At 48.7% G+C, this 20,998-nt stretch overlaps 1 protein-coding gene across 2 annotated transcripts in view; it reads left to right on the forward strand.

Moving 5' to 3' along the window:
* Positions 1-20,998, forward strand: part of cadm2b (cell adhesion molecule 2b) — a 302,946-nt gene that overhangs the window by 142,353 nt on the left and 139,595 nt on the right. For both annotated transcript variants that reach the window (XM_063050208.1, XM_063050209.1), the window contains exons 3-4: positions 629-781; positions 17,971-18,108. In XM_063050208.1, coding sequence (XP_062906278.1) covers positions 629-781; positions 17,971-18,108 — 291 coding nt within the window. The remainder of the gene's footprint in view (positions 1-628; positions 782-17,970; positions 18,109-20,998) is intronic.

Below are 20,998 nucleotides of genomic sequence, written 5' to 3' on the forward strand. Positions count from 1 at the left end.
CTACTCCTTCTTAAAATTATGAGTGGTATAGATAGGGTAAATGCATGTAGACTTTTCCACTGAGGTTGGGTGAACTAGAGGTCATGGGGTAAGGGTGAGAGGTAACTATTTAAGGAGAACATGAGGAGGAACATCTTCACTCAGAGGGTGGTGAAAGTGTGGAATGAGCTGCTAGAGGAAGTGATAGTTGTGGGTTCGATTGCAGCTTTTCAGAGAAGTTTGTATCAGTACATGGCTAGGAGGGTGATGAAGGGCTACCATCTCGGTGCTGGCCCATATGATTGGACTAGATGGGCCAAGCGGCCTGTTTCTGTTCTGCGGTGCTCTGCGACTCTACCCCTGATCTGTGTCTGGAGTGGATATGTGGGATAGGTGCTTGGTCTCTCTCAGCAGGAGGGAGCTCACAGCCTCTCCTGTGCCAGTCACTACACCCGCCTCCTGCTCCAAGCCTGGAAATTAATTATGGGATCTGTACTGCAAACTGATGATGTCTGTTCAGGTCAATTTCCTTCATAATTTGCACAAAGTAGAATCCTTATTAATCATTAATTTTAAAATTAATTTGCCCTAATTCAGGATGCTTGTGTGGTGCTACTTGTGAAGACTCACTCCTCCTCTTCCCTTCCAGCTCTACGGGACCACCGGATTGAACTCGTACGATCTTCCTGGCACGAACTGAGCATCAACATCAGTGACATCACACTGTCAGACGAGGGCCAATACACGTGCTCCCTCTTCACCATGCCCGTCAAGACCGCCAAAGCCTTTCTCACGGTGCTGGGTGAGTGTCAGAGTCAGGCAGAGGACCAGACCATTCGGCCCCACTCCTCCACCCTCGCTCCTGCTCTCAGAATTCACCTTTATTATCACTGACTTATCAGGTGAAATGTGTTGTTTTGTGGCAGCAGTCCTGTGCAAGGACATAAATGGTCATAAATTACAGAATAAATAAAAAATGGGAATGATGATGTAGTTCATGGGTTCATGGGCTGGTAGGCAGGGGAGAAATGACTTCAGGCTCCAGTACCTCCTCTCTGATGATGGTAGCAATGAGAAGAGGGCATGCCCTGGGTTGTCTTTTTCTTAAACCCACACCTTTTCTCACACCAACCGGGGTATAGACCACCGACAGCACCTCACCAGGTCCTCTGTCCTGGTCCTAAGGTTCATCAGCCCTGTGGCTTTCACTTTCACCAAACAACTACATAAGCAAAGATCCTTCCTCTCCGAGGGATGAGGTCTTTGGGGTTTCTGTAGCTCTGGGTCTTTACGGGAAGGGGTTGCTGGTTGTATGTCTAACCCTCGTCCTTTCACAGTTCTGGGTGATGGAGGTCCTTAACGATGGATGCTGCCTGCTTGAGGCATCTTCTGCAGAGGAGGAATTTCTTTACCCAGAGATGGGTGAATCTGAGGGATTCATTGCCATGGATGGCTGTGGAGACCAAGTCTTAATGGATATTTAAGGTGGAGGTTGATAGATTCTTGATTGGTCAGGGCATGAAGGGATACGGGGAGAAGGCAGGAGATTGGAGCCAAGAGGAAAATTGGATCAGCCATGATGAAATGGTGGAACAGACTCAATGGGCCAAATGGCCTAATCCTGCTCCTATGTCTTCTTGTCTGATGGCCTTATGGTCTTTTGAAGATGCCCTCGACGTTGGGGGGGGGGGGGGGGGCTAGTGCCCAGATCTTTGCATGTGTCATTTAAATGTTATATGGTTATATACAGGAAAGCAATGGAGGGTTATAGTCTGAGTGCAGGTCGGTGAGATGAGGTGAGCGGAAGAGTTTGGCACAGACTAGAAGGGCCGAAATGGCCTGTTTCCGTGCTGTAATTGTTATATGGTTATATGTGGATGTCCTGAAATACAGACCCATGCTATTGAAAATATCAGCCTCAGGTTTGTCATGACTGAAGTACCCTATGAAATTTCTCATTTTGCGGCAGCGGTACAGTGAGGGCGCAGTGATGTCTGCTATTTATGGGGCAGCACCTCCTGAAGGTGGTCTTGATGGTGGAGAGGGTTGTGCCCGTGATGGAGCACGAGGAACCTACAGCTTAGTGCATCCTCTTGCCATCCTGTGCACAGGAACCTCCACACCAGATGGTGATGCAACCCGTCAGAATGGTCTCCACTGTGTACCTATAGAAACCTGCAGGAGTCTCTTCAAACTCCGAACAAAATATAGCCATGCTCATGCCTTCTTCATGACTGTGTAGCGGTGTGCTACACACAGCGCTAGAATAACCACACGCAGTCGGTGAGTTAGAGTTGCGATGAAAGAGATTTATTCAAACTTCACGGCCTGCTTTAAAGCCTTCCCATTCCCGCCCTCCCTGGGGCGGGATTGCTGTGGGGAATGCATATTCCCAGACCCTTTCCACGCGCGGGATTTTCCCCCTGCTGGTGAAGGTGGCCTGGCGCACTTTTTGGGGCCGGCCCCCTGCCTGCGTGCGCTGTTGTGAGCCGGTTCGTGTGTGCCAGAAAGTGGGTCGCCACATAACCCCCCCCCCCACAGAACCAGTGATACCTCCCCCAATGTCCACAGTCTGGATCGGCCTCTGTTTGGGAGGTCTGCCCCTGCGCCGCGGTGCCTGAGCCTGGACCGGCTGCGCCAAGTCCACATGGGCCGGTTTGAGTCGGTCCACCGTGAAAACCTCCTCTCTCCCCCCAATGTCCAGCACGAACGTGGACCCGTGGTTCCTGATCACCTTAAACGGCCCCTCATAGGGCCGCTGTAGCAGTGCCCGGTGTCCGCCCTGTCGTACAAAAAGAAACTTAGAGTTCTGCAAGTCTTTGGGTACGCAGGTCGGGCTCTGTCCGTGCTATGAAGTGGGTTTGGGGGCCAGGTTACCGAGCCTCTCACATAGTCTGTCCAGGACTGCTGTGGGTTCTTCCTCTTGCCCCCTTGGGGCTGGTATGAACTCTCCTGGGACTACCAGGGGTGCGCCGTACACCAACTCGGCCGACGAGGTGTGCAGATCCTCTTTGGGCGCCGTGCGGATTCCGAGCAGGACCCAGGGAAGTTCATCCACCCAGTTAGGCCCTTCCAGGCGGGCCATGAGAGCCGACTTCAGGTGACGGTGGAAACACTCCACTAGTCCGTTCAACTGTGGGTGGTAGGCAGTTGTGTGGTGTAGTTGCGATCCTAAAAGGCTGGCCATAGCCGACCACAGGCTGGAGGTGAACTGGGCGCCCCTGTCAGAGGTAATGTGGGCCGGTATCCCGAAGTGGGCTACCCAGGTTGCGATCAGTGCTCGGGCGCAGGATTCGGAGGTGGTGTCGGTGAGCGGGACTGCCTCTGGCCATCTGGTGAACCGGTCTATCATAGTTAGGAGGTACCGTGCTCCTCGCGACACTGGCAGGGGCCCCACGATATCCACATGAATGTGGTCGAACCTCCGGCGGGTGGGTTCGAACTGCTGCGGCGGAGCCTTGGTGTGCCGCTGCACCTTGGCCGTTTGGCACTGCATGCACGTTTTGGCCCATTCACTGACCTGCTTACGAAGTCCATGCCACACGAACCTGTTGGAGACCAGCCGGACGGTTGTCCTGATGGAGGGGTGCGCTAAGTTGTGAATGAATTCGAAAACCCGCAGGCGCCAGGCTGCTGGGACGACGGGGCGGGGTTGGCCGGTAACGACGTCACATAGTAGGATCCTCTCACCTGGGCCTACGGGGAGGTCTTGGAGCTGCAAACCGGAGACTGCAGTCCTGTAACTGGGGATCTCAGCGTCTGCCTGCTGTGCCTCTGCCAGCACTGCATAGTCCACCCCCTGGGACAGGGCCTGTATGGTAGGTCTGGATAGTGCGTCCGCCATGACGTTGTCCTTTCCCGAGACATGCTGGATGTCCGTCGTGTACTCGGAGATATAGGACAGATGTCGCTGCTGGCGGGACGACCAGGGGTCGGACACCTTAGTGAACGCAAAGGTAAGCGGTTTGTGGTCTGTGAACGCGGTGAAGGGCCAACCTTCTAAGAAGTACCTGAAATGCCGGATTGCCAGGTATAGTGCCAATAGCTCCCGGTCGAAAGCACTGTATTTGAGTTCAGGTGGTCGTAGGTGTTTGCTGAAGAACGCCAGGGGTTGCCAGCAACCCTCGATGAGTTGTTCCAGCACTCCACCGACCGCTGTGTTGGATGTGTCCACTGTGAGGGCAGTAGGAATGTCCGTTCTGGGGTGCACTAGCATCGCGGCGTTTGCTAAGGCTTCTTTGGTTTTAATGAAAGCGGCTGCGGCCTCTTCGTCCCAGGTAGTGTCCTTGCCCTTACCCGACATTAGAGTGAACAGGGGGCGCATGGTTCAGGCTGCTGAGGGGAGGAAACGGTGGTAGAAATTCACCATACCCACGAATTCCTGCAGACCTTTGATTGTGTTGGGTCGGGGGAAGTGGCGGACCGCGTCTACCTTGGCGGGCAGAGGGGTTGCCCCGTCTTTAGTAATCCTGTGGCCCAGGAAGTCGATGGTGTCGGGTCCGAACTGGCATTTGGCTGGGTTGATTGTAAGGTCGAATTCGCTCAGGCGGGAGTAGAACTGGCGGAGGTGGGACTGATGCTCCTGCCGACTACTGCTGGCTATGAGGATGTCGTCCAAATAGATGAATGCAAAGTCCAGGTTGCGTCCCACCGCGTCCATTAGCCGCTGGAAAGTCTGTGCGGCGTTCTTTAGACCAAACGGCATTCGGAGGAATTCGAAAAGTCCGAACGGGGTGATAAGTGCTGTTTTGGGGATGTCATCGGGATGTACAGGGATTTGATGGTATCCCCGGACGAGGTCTACCTTGGAAAAGATCCCTGCGCCGTGTAGGTTTGCTGAGAAGTCTTGAATGTGCGGTACAGGGTAGCGGTCTGGCGTTGTAGCCTCGTTCAGTCTGCGGTAGTCACTGCATGGTCTCCAGCCCCCCGTTGCCTTGGGCACCATGTGAAGCGGGGAGGCTCATGGGCTGTCGGACCGTCGTATGATCCCCAATTCCTCCATCTTCTTGAACTCCTCCTTTGCCAGTCGGAGCTTGTCCAGGGGAAGCCTTCGAGCACGGGCGTGGAGGGGTGGTCCCTGGGTCGGGATGTGGTGCTGTACTCCGTGTCTGGGCATGGCTGCCATGAACTGCGGTGTCAGTACTGATGGGAAATCCGCCAGGACCCTGGTGAATTCATCGTCGGACAGCGTGATGGAGTCCAGGTGTGGGGCTGGCAACTGTGCTTCACCCAGGGAGAACATTTGAAAAGTCTTGGCGTGGACTAATCGCTTCCCTTGCAGGGCGACCAGCAGGCTGTGGGCTCGTAGAAAATCCGCCCCCAGGAGTGGTTGGGCCACGACGGCCAGTGTGAAGTCCCACGTGAACCGGCTGGAGCTGAACTGTAGCCGCACCGTGCGGGTGCCGTAGGTTCGTATTGTGCTGCCATTTGCGGCCCTCAGGGTGGGTCCCGGTTCTCTGTTGCGGGTGTCATAACTCGTTGGAGGTAAGACGCTGATCTCCGCTCCGGTGTCGACCAAAAAGCGGTGTCCCGACTGCTTGTCCCAGGCGTACAGGAGGCTGTCCTGATGGCCAGCCGCCGTAGCCATCAGCGGCAGCTGGCCCTGGCGTTTCCCGAGAATTTGCAGGGCGGTCTGCAGCGGTGGGCCTCTGTGCCCCACCACTGGTGGTAGAAACACTATTGTTCGTTGGGCTCCTCACTCCCGTCGCCGGGTTTTGTAGGCTCTGCTGCCGGGCCTGGTCTGGTCTGTCGTTGGGCACGCAGCTTGGTGATCTGTGCGACGGGCCCCCCTCTCTCTTTCCTGGCATTCCACAGCACATCTGCTCGGGCCGCCACCTCCCGGGGGTTGCTGAAATCTGCGTCAGACAGCAGCAGGCATATGTCCTCGGGCAGTTGCTCTAGGAACGCCTGCTCAAACATGAGGCAGGGTTTGTGTCCTTCAGCCAGGGCCAGCATCTCGTTCATTAATGCTGACGGCGGCCTGTCTCCCAAACCATCCAGGTGCATTAAGCGGCGTGCTCGTTCGTGCCGTGAGAATCTGAAAGTCCTTATGAACAGGGCTTTGAATGCTGTGTATTTGCCGTCCTCCAGGGGCTACTGTATAAACTCCTCAACTTGTGCAGCAGTCTCCTGGTCGAGTGAGCTCAGCACGTAGTAGTAGCGAGTGTGCTCCGAGGTTATCTGCCGAATGTGGAATTGTGCTTCTGCTTGTTCGAACCATAACTGGAGTCGCAGTGTCCAGAAGCTTGGCAGCTTTAACGAAATTGCGTGAACAGATGCAGCGTCAGTCATCTCTGGTCCAAATATCGTTTGGGCCGTCGGGGTCACCAATTGTAGCGGTGTGCTACACACAGCACTAGAATAACCACATGGAGTCGGTGAGTTAGAGTTGCGATGAAAGAGATCTATTCAAACTTCGTGTCCTGCTTTAAAGCCTTCCTGTTCCCGCCCTCCCTGGGCGGGACTGCTGTGGGGAATGCATATTCCCAGACCCTTTCTGCACACGGGATTTTCCTCCTGCTGGTGAAGATGGCCTGGCGCCCTTTTTGGGGCCGGCCCTCTGCCTGCGTGCGCTGTTGTGAGCCGGTTCGTGTGTGCCAGAAAGTGGGTCGCCACAACTGCATCAATATCTTGGGCCCAGGATAGATTATTACAGACCCCTCAATGAAGACTGGTGTGTGTTTTCTCTCGACTTTGCATCATTCAGTTCCTTGGTTTTGCTGACATTGAGCGTAAGGTTGTCGTTGTGACACCACTCAACCAGCCGAACCATCTGACTCCTGTCCACTGCCTCAGTCTGGTGTCACCAGTGTGAGTTCCACATCCCCCCCGTGCTCCAGCAGATACCTCTCTCCACAATCCCCTCAGAGAGCAGAATATTCAAACAGAACAGGATATTCAGCCCCATATCTCCGCACTGACTATGATGCCGCAGGTTATAAGAGTCAGGAAGTCACATTGCAATTGTATAAAATTTTGGTTAGACCACTCTTCTAGTTCAAGTTGTTACTTAACCATGCACATGTATACTACCAAACAAAGCAGTTGGACCAAGATACAGAGCACAGTACATATAACTCACCCGCATTAAGTAATATTACCACAAATACTTTCATAAATAATAAACTCACTTGGAGTATTGTTCACGATTCTGGCCGCCCTGTTACAGGCACAATGCAGAACACTTAAACGCCAAACTTTCATGCAGCCATATCTTGATTTGCTATGTTGGAATTTATCCGATACCACCCTGCAGAGTGAGCACTGGGTAAGCCAGACAGCAGCTTAAGTTGGCTCCCGGTGAATGTAATTCGCTTTGGCCTTGATTGGAGGGTGGCACTGAACAAACGCAAACAAATTAACAGTGACATTGGACTGATGCAGGGATATGGGAAATGGAACTGTCCCATTGGGAATTGCGAATGTAGTACACGGAAGGAAGCCTCTTTATTAAAAGGTGACAATTTGAAAAATAAAATTATTTTACAAGTTCCGTGAATGTAGAGACAAATTAATCTCCTTAATTACTTCTATTTCCCATTCCCCATTAACGAGTGTCTAACCAATTAGTGCTGTGGGAGGTGGTAGCAGTGTACGGTGAACACAGGCAGAGGCAGACAGGCCACTGGGCACTGCTCGGGCTGGTCAGGAGATCACCCACCATCACTACCTGAGGCCGGGCTCCCACACTGTGACCTGTAGCTGTGAGGATTCACATAGACTCAACCTAACACATTGCCATGCCCACTGGCTTCACCCATAACCGAGTCTCTCTCTCTCTCTTTCTCTCTCTCTATCATCTCTTTCTCCCTATCTCTCTCTCTATCTCTCTATATATCTCCTTCTCATTCTCACACACAGACACACGCAGACACATGCACACACACGCAAACATACATGCTCACACACACATACATACACACGCACAAACACACACACATGTACAAATACACTCCCACAAACACACACACTCACACACAAACACAAACACGTACAAACACACACATACACAAATACACACACACATATACACAAACACAGACTCACAAACTCACACAACACACTCACACAAACACGCTCCCACATTTTCACACAAACACAGACACACACACACACTCACACAAATGCACACACTCACATACTCACATACTTACACAAACACACACACACTCACACTCAAAGACACACAAACACACACACAAACACAGACACACACACACACTCACACACACAAAGTGACCCTGTGGTTTGAACCATGGTGACTGCACCCTGAGCAAGAGAAACCTGTGTCCTCCACAGGTGAGCAAGTGGTGCCTCAGGAACAGCATTGCAGGATGGCAGAATAATACAGCTGGGACACATGCCATTTGGCCCATTCTGTCCATACGAACCACGGTGACTGTCTACAGTAATCCCACCTGCCCACATCTCCCTCAACCTTTCCTCTTCAAGTTTCTGTCCCAGTGCTTTATCATGCTTGTAATTGTACCTGGCATATCACGTCCTCTGGTAGCTCAATCCACATACTCTCTGTGTGGGGTAAAAACTGCCCCTCAAAACTCCTCTCACGTTAAACCTACACCCTATGTTTTCAGTGACGATGGGTAAAGGAGTCTCAAATGAGCCAGAAGTCTCTGTAAATTCCCCACTCAGCCTCCTGTGCTCATGAGAACAATCCCAGGCAATTCAATCTCTTCTTAGAACTACAGCCTTCCATTCCAGGAAAGACCGCAGTGAATCTCCTCTGTCCCTTCTCAATTGTCACCACATCCTTTTCCAGTGTGGTGACCAGAGCTCCGCACACACACTCAGTGACCACTTTGTTCGGTACAGAGGTAAAATGGCCACTGGGTGTAGCCCAGTCTGGCATGACCAATGATTTGCTGAAAGAAAGAGGAGCTGCTTTATTTGTCACACAGAAACATACAGCTGTAACATAACATCCCATGACATCCTGATAGCAAAACATGCTGACGCGGACTTGGAAAATACCGGTGCGACTGAGACGAGTCACTTTGGATTGATGAAAAGGAAGTCTGTTTGAATTTGGAATTGCCAGAATGGATAAGAGAGAAACAGTTGATGAGGTATATTTGGACCAACAGACGGCTTTGATATGACATACACAGATCACAGGGGCTCATAAACACAAGAGATTCTGCAGATGCTGGAAATTCAGAGCAACACACAAAATGCTGGAGGAACTCAGCAGGTCAGACAGCATCTCTGCAGAGGAATAAACAGTCGATGTTTTGAACCCTTCATCAGGACTGGAAAGGAAGGGGACAGAAGCCAAAATAAAAAGGTGGGGGGAGGGGAAGGGATACAAGCTTACCGGAGATAGGTGAGACCAGGGGCAGGCTCCCCAGGTTACAAATGACCTGACTGGAGAAAGCCCAATTTTACATAAATTCTCATGTACATTCCATTAAAGAGATGTACCGGTTAGTAGGTTAATTCCTTACTTACTTACTGCCTGTTACACCACTGGCATTTGGGGCAGCATGAAGGTCCTCCATGTCAGCAGTTTCCTCTCGGTTTTCACTACTGTCAGTCCCGCAAATCCTGGTGGAGATCAGGAATACCGTCGCACTCAGACATTGAAGGATTCTTCATTGCTGATTCCGTAACAGTTTTGTTTCAGCAGTCAGGGTTGTTAGCCCTGAGCTGAACACCTGAACCAGGAGAATCGGTGGATCGCTCTTAGCCTGGCCTCTACCCTTTGACCTTTTGGCAGGGGTGACCCTACCAAAAGCTAAAGCATAAAGCCCTGACCCCAACCAACAGAACTCTCCGGGTCATTGAAGCACGCAAGCCTCCCAACCCTATGGCAAGATTGTGGTCCTCTTGGAGGAGTAGGTGAATTGGTTATAGTAAATTGTCATAGAGTCACAGAAAAATACAGTTCAAAAGCAGGTTGTTTGGCCCATCGAGTCTGTGCCAAACCATTTAAACTGCCTACTCCCATCGACCTGCACTAGTACCATAGCCCTCCATGCCTCGCTATCCATGTACCTATCCAAACTTCTCTTAAATGGTGAAATTGAGCTCACTTGCACTGGCATCTCGTTCCACACTCTTACCCCTCTGAGTGATGAAGTTTCCTCTCATGTTCCCTTAAATATTTCACCTTTCACCCTTAACCCATGACCTCTGGTCATAGTCTCCATAAGACCATAAGACAAAGGAGCAGAAGTCGGCCATTCGGCCCATTGAGTCTGCTCCGCCATTTTATCATGAGCTGATCCATTCTCCCATTTAGTCCCACTCCCCCGCCTTCTCACATAACCTTTGATGCCCTGGCTACTCATATACCTATCAATCTCTGCCTTAAATATGCCAATGACTTGGCCTCCACTGCCGCCCGTGGCAACAAATTCCATAGATTCACCACCCTCTGACTAAAAAAATTTCTTCGCATTTCTGTTCTGAATGGGCGCCCTTCAATCCTTAAGTCATGCCCTCTCATACTAGGCTCCCCCATCATGGGAAACAACTTTGCCACATCCACTCTGTCCATGCCTTTCAACATTCGAAATGTTTCTATGAGGTCCCCCCTCATTCTTCGAAACTTCAACATCAATGGAAAAAGCCTGCTTGCATTTACCCTATCTATACTTCTCATCATTTTTCATACCTCTATCAAAGCTCCCCTCAATCTTCCAAGTTCCAAGGAATAAAGTCTTAACCTATTCAATCTTTCCTTCTAACTCAGGTCACAAGTCCTGGCAACTTCCTTATAAATTTTCGCTGTACTCTTTCAACCTTATTCACATCTTTCCCATAGGTCGGTGACCAAAACTGCAAACAATACTCCAAATTAGGTCATATGATTAGGCTAGGGGGAAAATCAGTGGGTTGCTGGGTGGCTCGGCTCATTGTGCTGTACCTCTAAATAATAAAAAATTAAAAGAAGTTTAATCATGGGTTGTGTGAGTGTGGTTATTTAATGACATGAAATAATTATACAAGTGTATATAGTGAGATATGTTTATAATAGGACATGGATGTTTCTGACTTATGGAGAACGCGGAACAGGAACAGTACTGACCACTATGCCAGATTGAACTAGTCCAATTTGGCTGCACATATCGATATCCCTCCATTCCTCACCTGTCTAAATCCCATGTAAAGTTAAGAAAGTACAGAAGTACAGATGATGGTCCCACTAGCCAGAACCAGAGGGGATCACCATCAAATTTCTGAATCCATTGTTGGTCCTTTATTTTGAACTATTTATTTACTTTGTCGTTTGTTATGTTGCGGCATGGTCGAGCAGTGATTAGTGTAATGCAATAATATCACCGGTAATCAGGGTTCGATTCCCCCCACAGGGAAAGTTTGCACATTCTCCCTGTGACCAACATCAAAGTTGCTGGTGAACGCAGCAGGCCAAGCAGCATCTATAGGAATAGGCGCAGTCGACGTTTCAGGCCGAGACCCTTCGTCAGGACATGTGGGTTTCCTCCGGGTGCTCTGGTTTCCTCCCACAGTACTGTCCCGGTTAATAAGTTAGCTGGTTACATGGTATAACTGGGCAGTGTGGACTCATTGGGCCTGATAGGCCTGGTGTCGTGCTGTATCTCTAAAGAAAACTGTCTTTGCACTGTACTGTTGCTACAAAATAATAACCTTCATGCCATATAGGACAGTGAAAATAAATGTGATTCCAATTCTGACTGCCCCTAGATAAGGGGGTTCAGCCTTTCTGAACAGAGGCAAAATTTCTTCAACCTAGAGGGGGTTTGAATCTTTGCAAGCACACAGGTCCCTGAAAAAAATACCAATACATTTGAAAGTGAACAGAGAAATTCACAAGGATGTTGTCGGGACTTGTGGACCTGAATTATAGGGAAAGGTTGAATAGGTTAGGAATTTATTCTCTAGACCGTAGGAGAATGCGATTCAAGATTCAAGACTGTCAATCTTCAGTCGACGAGTGTAAAGGAGAACAAAATGATTGTTACTGGTGCAGCAGAAAAAACACAATAAGATAAAGAAAATGATTTTAAAAAAACCCACAATGAATATAAATGTAAAAACGATCCTATAAAACAGAATGTACAGTGAACTGTTAGATACACACACTGATTGTATGTACGTAAAGTGACACTGGGTGATGTGCATGTATTGGTAGTTGGGGGTGTGGATGATGGGTTAGTGGGTGGAGGTGATGATCAGCCTTATTGTTTGTGCAAAGTAACTGCTTTTGAGTCTGGTGGTCCTGCTGTGGATGCTACATAGCCTCCTCACTGATGGGAGTGGGACAAACAGTCTATGAACAGAGTGGGTGGGATCGTTTATGATGTTACTGGCCCTTTTCTGGCACCTTTCTGTATCTATAGTACTTTATGAAGACTTCATAAAGCACTGGTGAGGTATCACTTGGAGTATTGTGAGCTGGCTTGGGCCCCTGATCTTCGAAAGGATGTGCTGAAAATGGAGAGGGTTCAAAGGAGGTTCATGAAAATAATTCGAGGATTAAACGGCTTGTCATATGAAGAACGTTTGATGTCCTGGGCCTGTATTCACTGGAATTTAGAAGAATGAGGAGTGACCTGATTGAAACCTATCGAATTGTGAAAGGCCTGGATAGAGTGGATGCGGAGAGGATGTTTCCTATAGTGGGAGAGTCTCGGACCAGAGGACACAGATAGAGTGGATGCGGAGAGGATGTTTCCTGTAGTGGGGGAGTCTTGGACCAGAGGGCACAGATAGAGTGGATGCGGAGAGGATGTTTCCTGTAGTGGGGGAGTCTTGGACCAGAGGGCACAGATAGAGTGGATGTGGAGAGAATGTTTCCTATTGTGGGGAGTCTAGGGCCAGAGGGCACAGATAGAGTGGATGTGGAGAGAATGTTTCCTATAGTGGGGAGTCTAGGGCCAGAGGGCACAGATAGAGTGGATGTGGAGCGGATGTTTCCTATAGTGGGGAGTCTAGGATCAGAGGGCAGAGATAGAGTGGATGTGGAGAGGATGTTTCCTATAGTGGGGGAGTCTAGGACTAGAGGACACAGATAGAGTGGATGTGCAGAGGATGTTTCCTATAGTGGGGAGTCTAGGACAAGAGAACACAGATAGTGTGGATATGGAGATGTTTCCTATGGTGGAAGAGTCCAGGACCAAAGGACACAGCTTCAAAATAGGGGAGCGGGTGTCCTTTTAGAATGGTGATGAGGGGTAATTTCTTTAGCCAGTGAGTTGTGAATCTGTGGAATTCTTTGCCACAGGAAACTGTGGAGGCCAAGTCTTTATGTATATTTAAGGCAGAGGGTGATAGGTGTTTGATTAGTCAGGGCTTGAAGCGATGCGGTGGGGTGGAGGGGGTGGGAGGCAGGAGATTAAGGCTGAGACGGAAAATGGATCAGCCATGATAAAATAGCAGAGCAGATTTGATGGACCAAATGGCAGTGATGCTGCTTGTTAGGGCACATCTGTAGAATGGTGTGTATAGATGTGCAAAGTCCAGCTCTCTTTGGTCTCCTCAGAAAGTCGAGGTGTTGGTGAGTTTTCCTGATTGTGTGCAGAGTGTTCTGGGCCATGAGAGATTGTGTGAAATGTGACTCCTCGGAGTTTGAAACTGCTCACTGCTTCCACTGCTGTGTTGCCGATGTGGAGAGGGTTGTGGGTGGTGTGAGAATGAGGGGAGATCTTAGGTTGATAAAACTGTGAGCGGTACAGATAGGGGTATAGGTAGGGCAGCTGGGGAGAGTGAAGAGGAGATTCACAAGGATATTGTTGGAACTCAAGGACCTGAGTTATAACGAGAGATTGGACGGGCAAGGACTCTGTTCCTTGGAGACTAGGAGACAGATGACATTACAGAAGGTACAAAATCACGAGGGTGAGTGAACTTTGTCTTTTCTCCCAGAGAAAGGGAATCAAAAAATAGGGGGCATATTTTTGAGATGAGAGGGGGAAGATTTAAAAGGGGCCTGAGGGGCAATTTTTTCACCCAAAGAGTGTTTAATTTGTAGGAGAAGTTGCCAGAGGAAATGGTTGAGTCAGGTACATAAACAACATTTAAAAGACATTTGGACAGGTATGTGGATAGGAAAGGTTTAGAGGGATACAGGCCAAACACAGACAAGTGAGACAGACCGATGAGAATCTTCATCATCGTGGCCAGTCTGTTTCAATGCTCTGTGATTCGATGACAAGTTCTCAGCACAGGCAGAGTGTGAAGGCTCGGACACTGAATATATTCAGAAGGGAGATGGGAAGAGCTCTGGGTAGTAAGAGAACCAGGGATGTTGCTTTAGTCCAGTAGATCGGGACTGTCATTGAACCCTGGACCTGTCCTACTACCGTTTCTGTTCCTTGGAGTGCAGATCTCGGACAATCTCACCTGGTCCAGGAACACCGCTAGGATTGTGAAACGGGCCCAGCAGAGATTGCACTTTCTGAGGAAGCTTAAACAAGCATCACTCCCCACTAGCATCTTAATTACATTCTACAGAGGCGTGGTTGAGAGTGTGCTGATCTTTTGCATCACAACCTGGTACTCCAGCTGCAGTGCTGTCGACAAAAAAACCTTGCAGAGGGTGGTTAAGGGAGCAGAGAAGGTTATTGGGGTCTCCCTACCTTCTGTCCGAGACCTCTTTCAGAGTCGATGCCTCCAGAAGACACGGTACATCATTAAAGACCCTTCACACCCTCTCCATGAACTGTTTGCTCTTCTGCCATGAGGCAAACGTTACAGGAGCATCAAAACTCAAACCACAAGGCTACTAAACAGCTTCCTCCCACAGGCAGTCAGACTGCTAAATAGCTGCTCTACCTGACTCTGCTTTGGACACTTTTAACTTGCACTGGACACTTATAACTGATTTAACTGACATGTGGCTGTTGTGTTTTACTATTTATTGTTATGTTTATTATTTAGTGTTGCATTTGTTATGTTATGATTGCACTGCCCCTGAGAAACTCTGTCTCATTCTGCCCTGCAGAGCTGATGTACGGTTAGAATGACAATAAAGGTTTTTGAATCTTTGAGTCTACCTAGCCCACATGATCTCTGCTGGCCCAGACTCCAGTGGGTGTACTCTGTGTTACGTACCCCGTAACTGGGTTGCCAAACCAGCAGAAATGGATCACTCAGTTGGAGTCTGGAGTACTAGAACTAAGAAAGTTTTATTAAAGAAACAAGCAACACAGTAATCGAAAGGATAATAAATGCAACAGTTCAGTGATGATAAACACACATGTGCACAGAATTAAGATAACAGCATCAATCAAGCTCTATCGTTGTCTAGGGGTAAATGACCAATTTCAAAATGACTCAAAGTTCAGTCCAGTTTAGTAGTTCAGTTCGCAGTAATCGTTGCCATGGCGGTGGACAACGTGGGGGAAGAGAGAGATAGAATAGGAACAACTCATCATTCAGCACAGCTTCACTCACAGACCAGCGAGATGGCTCACAAACAGCTTTTGGGCGGGTCCTTGGTGATGTCACCTGAGGTCACCGACTGTGACCCCTCCTCCAGATGCGGTCGATCCTCTGCAGTGAACCCGGCACCCAGGCAAGGGCGGACACACACCGGGTTCCCGCTGATCGTACCTTTCCACCCTTGTCGTTGTCTGGGACTTCTCACCCACTCGTGAGAAGCGCACCGCTTCCAGGGTCTCGTTACCTCGGGTGGCGTGTGTGTGTCTTAGCGAACCTGTCCCTTTTTATCCCCCTGCTGGGGTATCGCCTGTCCATCACTTCAAACAGTTCAGGGTTCAAAGGGGGGAGCCGCTCCAGACAGCTCTTCCTCCCACATCCCTTCATTACACATCTCCAGACGCTGCTCCATTGTTCCTTATCTCTCCTTCCCCTGAGGGCAGGTGGCAGACCAACTGCTGATGCCACTGATGCTAGCCCAGGCCAGCAAACATCTTAATTTTATGTGTATTCTCGTAACATCTGCAAGAATCTCATTCTGACTTGCTTCTCTGGAGACATCCTCAGGGTCTGAGCCTTGATTGCCTTCCGTCATGTTGCATCACCGATTGGCTGGAAATCAAACCGCTGAGCTCATAGCAAGCAGGATGCCTTTCACGCTATCAGCCCTGTCCTAGCCCTTCAAAGCAATTCTGCCACTGGATCTTTCCCCTAACCTCAACTGTACAACATCAAACCAGCACCGAGTGCAATGGGCGCGGATCCTGCCCTTCGACACACTCCAATGCTGTTTCTCGGAGCTCTGGAGAGACATCACCAAACCATCTCCATTGTACCACAGCACCATAAAACAGAGGAGCAGAATTAGACCAATCAGCCCAATGAGTCACGGTTGATTTTTTTTTCAATCCCACTCTCCCATCCTTAACCCTCTTACCAATAAAGAACCTATCAACCTCTACTTTAAATATACTCAATGACTCAGCCTCCACAGCTGTCTGTGACAACAAATTCCACATATTCACCACCTTTTGGCTAAAGAAATACCTTCTTATCTCTGTTCTAAATGGATGTCCCTCTATTCTGAGGCTGTGCCCTCTGGTCCTAGAAGGCAGGAAATATCCTGTCCTGATAAAGAGGTTCAGCTGAAACCTCAACTATTTATTCCTCTCCCTCCATCGATGTTGCCAGACCTGCTAAGTTCTTCCAGCATTTTGCTCAAGGTATCCAGCATCTTAAGAATCTCTTATGATTGTGTACAATTACAGTCTGACTGGGGAATTTCTGTCAAGGTCTCTGCTTTCTATTGAATGCACTGAACAAAGAGCAGGGGGGATTGTCACATGTGAATGTGAAGTACTCCACGAGTCAAGGAAGGGACGGAACAGAAGACGGTTTCTTCTTATTCTGTGGCAGAACAAAGATTAGCTGCTGGAGCTGTCAGTTGTCAGTCTGACAGACATTTACACCGATCTGCCCGGGTTAGGGATAACTCAGAGATCCTCCTTTGGCTGTCATGATGGACGACAGCTCCTGTCACAGGAGAGTCTGACAATTCCCCCACTCACACTCAACAGCATCGAGCTCTTTCATTATCAGCTCTTGGCAAGCCCTGTGGGCACAGCGGTTCTGGAAAGGTTTGCTCAGGCACACTTCTAATGGTCTGTTTGATTTATCTTACACAAAATAAGCAGGATAAACAAAATACAAAGTTCAGATGCTGACCGGGAGGCATACAGGAGCAGGATAGATCTGGAGTGGAGTCGCAGCAACAATCTTGCACTCAGCGTCACTGAACTGTCCCCACAACCAATGAACTCACTTTCATAGACTCGTCATCTCATGTTCTCCATACTTATTAATTGTTATTTTTCATTTTGTGTTTCCACAGTTGTCGTTTACACACTGGTTCAACGCCCAAGTTAATTCAGCCTTTCATTGATTCTGTTATAGTTATTATTCTATGGACTTATTGAGTATGCCCACAAGAAAATGAATCTCTGGGTTGTATATGATGACCAGAGGGCACAGATAGAGTGGATGTGGAGAGGATGTTTCCTATAGTGGGGGAGTCTAGGACCAGAGGACACAGATAGAGTGGATGTGGAGAGGATGTTTCCTATAGTGGGGAGTCTAGGACCAGAGGGCACAGATAGAGTGGATGTGGAGATGATGTTTCCTATAATGGGGGAGTCTAGGACCAGAGGACACAGCCTCAGAATTGAGGGACGTCCATTTAGAACAGAGATGAGGAGAATTTCTTTAGCCAGAGGATGGTGAATCTGTGGAATTTATTGCCATGGATGGCTGTAGAGGTCAAGTCATTGAGCATTTTTAAAGCAACTGTTGATAGATTCTTGATTAGTCAGAGTTTCAAAGGTCATGAGAAGACAGGAGCATGGGGTTGAGAGGGAAAATAAATCAGCCATGATAGAATAGTGGAGCAGAGTTGATGGGCTGAATGGCCTAATTCCACCACTATGTCTAAAATCTTATGGTACCTATAACAAATAAAGTTATTCATCTCTTATCTGATTTGTTCTGTGATTCAGTGTTTCCATCCTGATGGTGGATCAAAAGTTTAAAAACACTCTGATTCCCTTACAGGCGTTCCTCAGACTCCAGTAATCAGTGGCTTCAAAGGCCCAGTGAACGAGGGTGACCTGGTGGAACTGACCTGTACCACGACAGGCAGTAAACCGGCTGCTCACATCAGATGGTTCAAGGACGACACCGAGATTGAAGGTAGGATCCAGAGAGGGTCACTGGCCCTCCTCCGGCTTCGGTTTGTTTCCGATAGGGTATTCTCACTCCGGGACATGTCAGGGGGTGCAGGTGCGGGGCGGAGAATTCCCTCTCGAAGTGGCCGCTCACTACTGGCAGGCCAGGCTCACAGTGGATATGAAAGCAGCCGACGTGACTCACTCGTTCGGGAAGAGGAAGGAAAGGACAGGTGAACATTTAACCTTGACAAAAAGCTCTGAGTGGAAAGGACTCATTTAGGAAGGGTGATTGGAACCAAATATCAGAGTTGAGATTATTGTCACTTCCACATATACACGTGTGTACGGGTGCAAAGGAAGCTCACAGCAGCACATAGCATCAGATAACCAGCATTCACAAGAAAGACATGAATTTTACATTTTTACAGGAAAGAACACAATCAGTCTAAGCAAGAAGTCCATTTTAGTGTAGGGTGATGAAAGTGGTCACAGTGTTGCTGCATTGAGGGGGTGGGAGTGGTTTACTGGAGTGCTCAGGAACTGAATGGTTGACGGGAAGTAGCTGTTCCTGAACCTGCTGGTGTGGGACTTCAGGCTGCCCAGTGGTAGCTGTGGGAAGATGGCATGGCCTGGATGGTAGGGACTTTGATGATGGAGATACAACCAACAGTGGGAAGGGACGTGTCTGTGATGTATTGGCCAGAGCCCACTATTCTCTGCTGCTTCTAGTACCAGAGGCCATGCACTGAAGGTGAAGAGGGTCTAAGTTCAAGCGGGATGTGAGGGGCAAGTTTTTTACTCCCAGTCATGGATGCCTGGAATGCACTGCCTGGTATGGTGGTAGAGACATCAGAGGCTTTTAAGAGACGTTTGGATAAGCACATGGATGTAAGAAAAATGGAGGGTTATGGACCTGGTGTAGGTAGGAGGGATCGGTGTTTGGATGCTTTTGATTTGCTTTTCAGCTGGTTCAGCACAACATTGTGGGCCGAAGGGCCTGTTTCTGTGCTGTACTCTATATTCTATGTTCTATGTTCTTACATTCCTGCATGTAGGAATTGCTGTACCAGACCACAGGACTGTTTCAAAAATTCATCTGTAGAGGTGTTTTCATGTGTTTTTCTGGTCCTAAATTAAACATTAACAGAAGCATATGGCATTCTTGCCTTTGATAGCCGAGGCACTGAGTTCGAAAGTCAGGAAGTTACGTTGCAGCTTTATAAAACGCTAGTGAACCTCATCTTGGGCATTGCACACAGTTCAGTCACCCCATTATAGGAAGGATGTTGAGGCTTTGGAAAGGGTGCAGAAGAGGTTTACCAGGATGCTGTCTGGATTAGAGGGCTTTTGCTAGAATGAGAGGTTGTTTTTTTTTCTGAAGTAACAGAGGCTGGGAGGAGATCTGAGAGAGGTTTATAAGATTATGAGAGTTGTAGATAGAGGAGGAAGACGGTATCTGTTTCCCAGGACTGAAGTGTCTAGTACCAGAGGGCAGGCATTTAAGGTGAGAGGGGTAGGTTCATAGAAGATGTGAGGGGCAAGCTATTTTTACACAGACAGTGGTGGGTGCCTGGGGTGGTGGAAGAGACAGATAGATTAGAGAGGTTCAGATAGGCACATGGATGTGAGGGAAATGGAAGGATATGGACATTGTGTAGGCAGAAGGGATCAATTTAGTTGGCCATTTGATTGATTGATTATTTAGTTCAGCACCCATTGTGGTCTGAACACAATTAGAACAAAAACAGTCCATCTTAGTGCAAAGTGGTCACAGTTTTGCTAAACTGTAGTGATTAGTGTTTTGCTGGTTGGTTCAAGAACCGAGTGGTTGGAGGGAAGTTGCTGTTCCTGAACAAGGTGAAGTGGGACCCCAGGCTTCTGTACCTCCTGCCCGATGGGAGCTGTGAGAAGATGATGGAAATTTTTGATGGTAGATGTTGCTTTCTTGAGGATTACTCCTGTAGATAACACTGCTGGTGGGAGGGATGTGCCAGATATATATTGGGTATAGACCACTTCCCTCTGCAGATTCTTACATTCCTGCAGATTTCAATCTGTGGTCTCACAATTCTTTGAGGATCTAACAAGCAAGTTAATGAAGGTCAATAAAGTTGAAAGGCCTCGGTAGAGTGCATGTGGAGAGGACGTTTCCAATGGTGGGGTAAATCTAGGACCAGAGGGCACTGCCTCAGAATAGAGGGATGTCTAGTTAGAACAGAGATGAGGAGGAATTTCTTTAGCCAGAGCGTGGTGAATGTGGAATTTACTGCCACGGATGATAGAGGCCAAGTCACTGGGTATATTTAAAGCAGAGGTTGATAGGCTCTTGATTAGCCAGCTTACCGGAGAGAAGGCAGAAGAATAGGGTTGAGAGGGATAATAAATCCGCCACGATGGAATAATGGAGCAGATTTGATGGGCCAGATGGCTTAATTCTGCTCCTATGTCTTATGATCTTCTGGTCTAAAGTTAATGTAGCATATTTGAACTTCCAAAAGGCATGTGACAAGATACCACAGAGACTAGGTGCAAGTTATGAGTAGAATGGCAAACAGAGACATAGAAGAGTACAGTACAGGCACTTTGGCCCATTCTGTCTGTTCAAGCCATGATGCTGAAATAAAGTAGCCCCATCTCCCTGTCGGTCATGTGCCTGTTGAAATGCCTCTTTAGCACCACTGTTGTGTTTGCCCCTCCACCACAGTCAGCACAGCAGTGCAAAAGCCCAGTCAGGGACCCTCCACCCTCAAAACGTGCCCCACACATCTCCTTTCAGTTCAGTAGGTCTTTTAACAAGGATTGAGAATGATTTACCACATTGCTGGAATTAATGGACATTTACCAGGGTGCTGCTTGGACTAGAGAACACTTCTTATGAGGATAGGTTGAGTGAGTGAGGGCTTTTCTCCGTG

This window comes from Mobula hypostoma, chromosome 6 (genome assembly GCF_963921235.1).
Source record: "Mobula hypostoma chromosome 6, sMobHyp1.1, whole genome shotgun sequence".
In the NCBI taxonomy this organism is placed as follows: Eukaryota; Metazoa; Chordata; class Chondrichthyes; order Myliobatiformes; family Myliobatidae; genus Mobula; species Mobula hypostoma.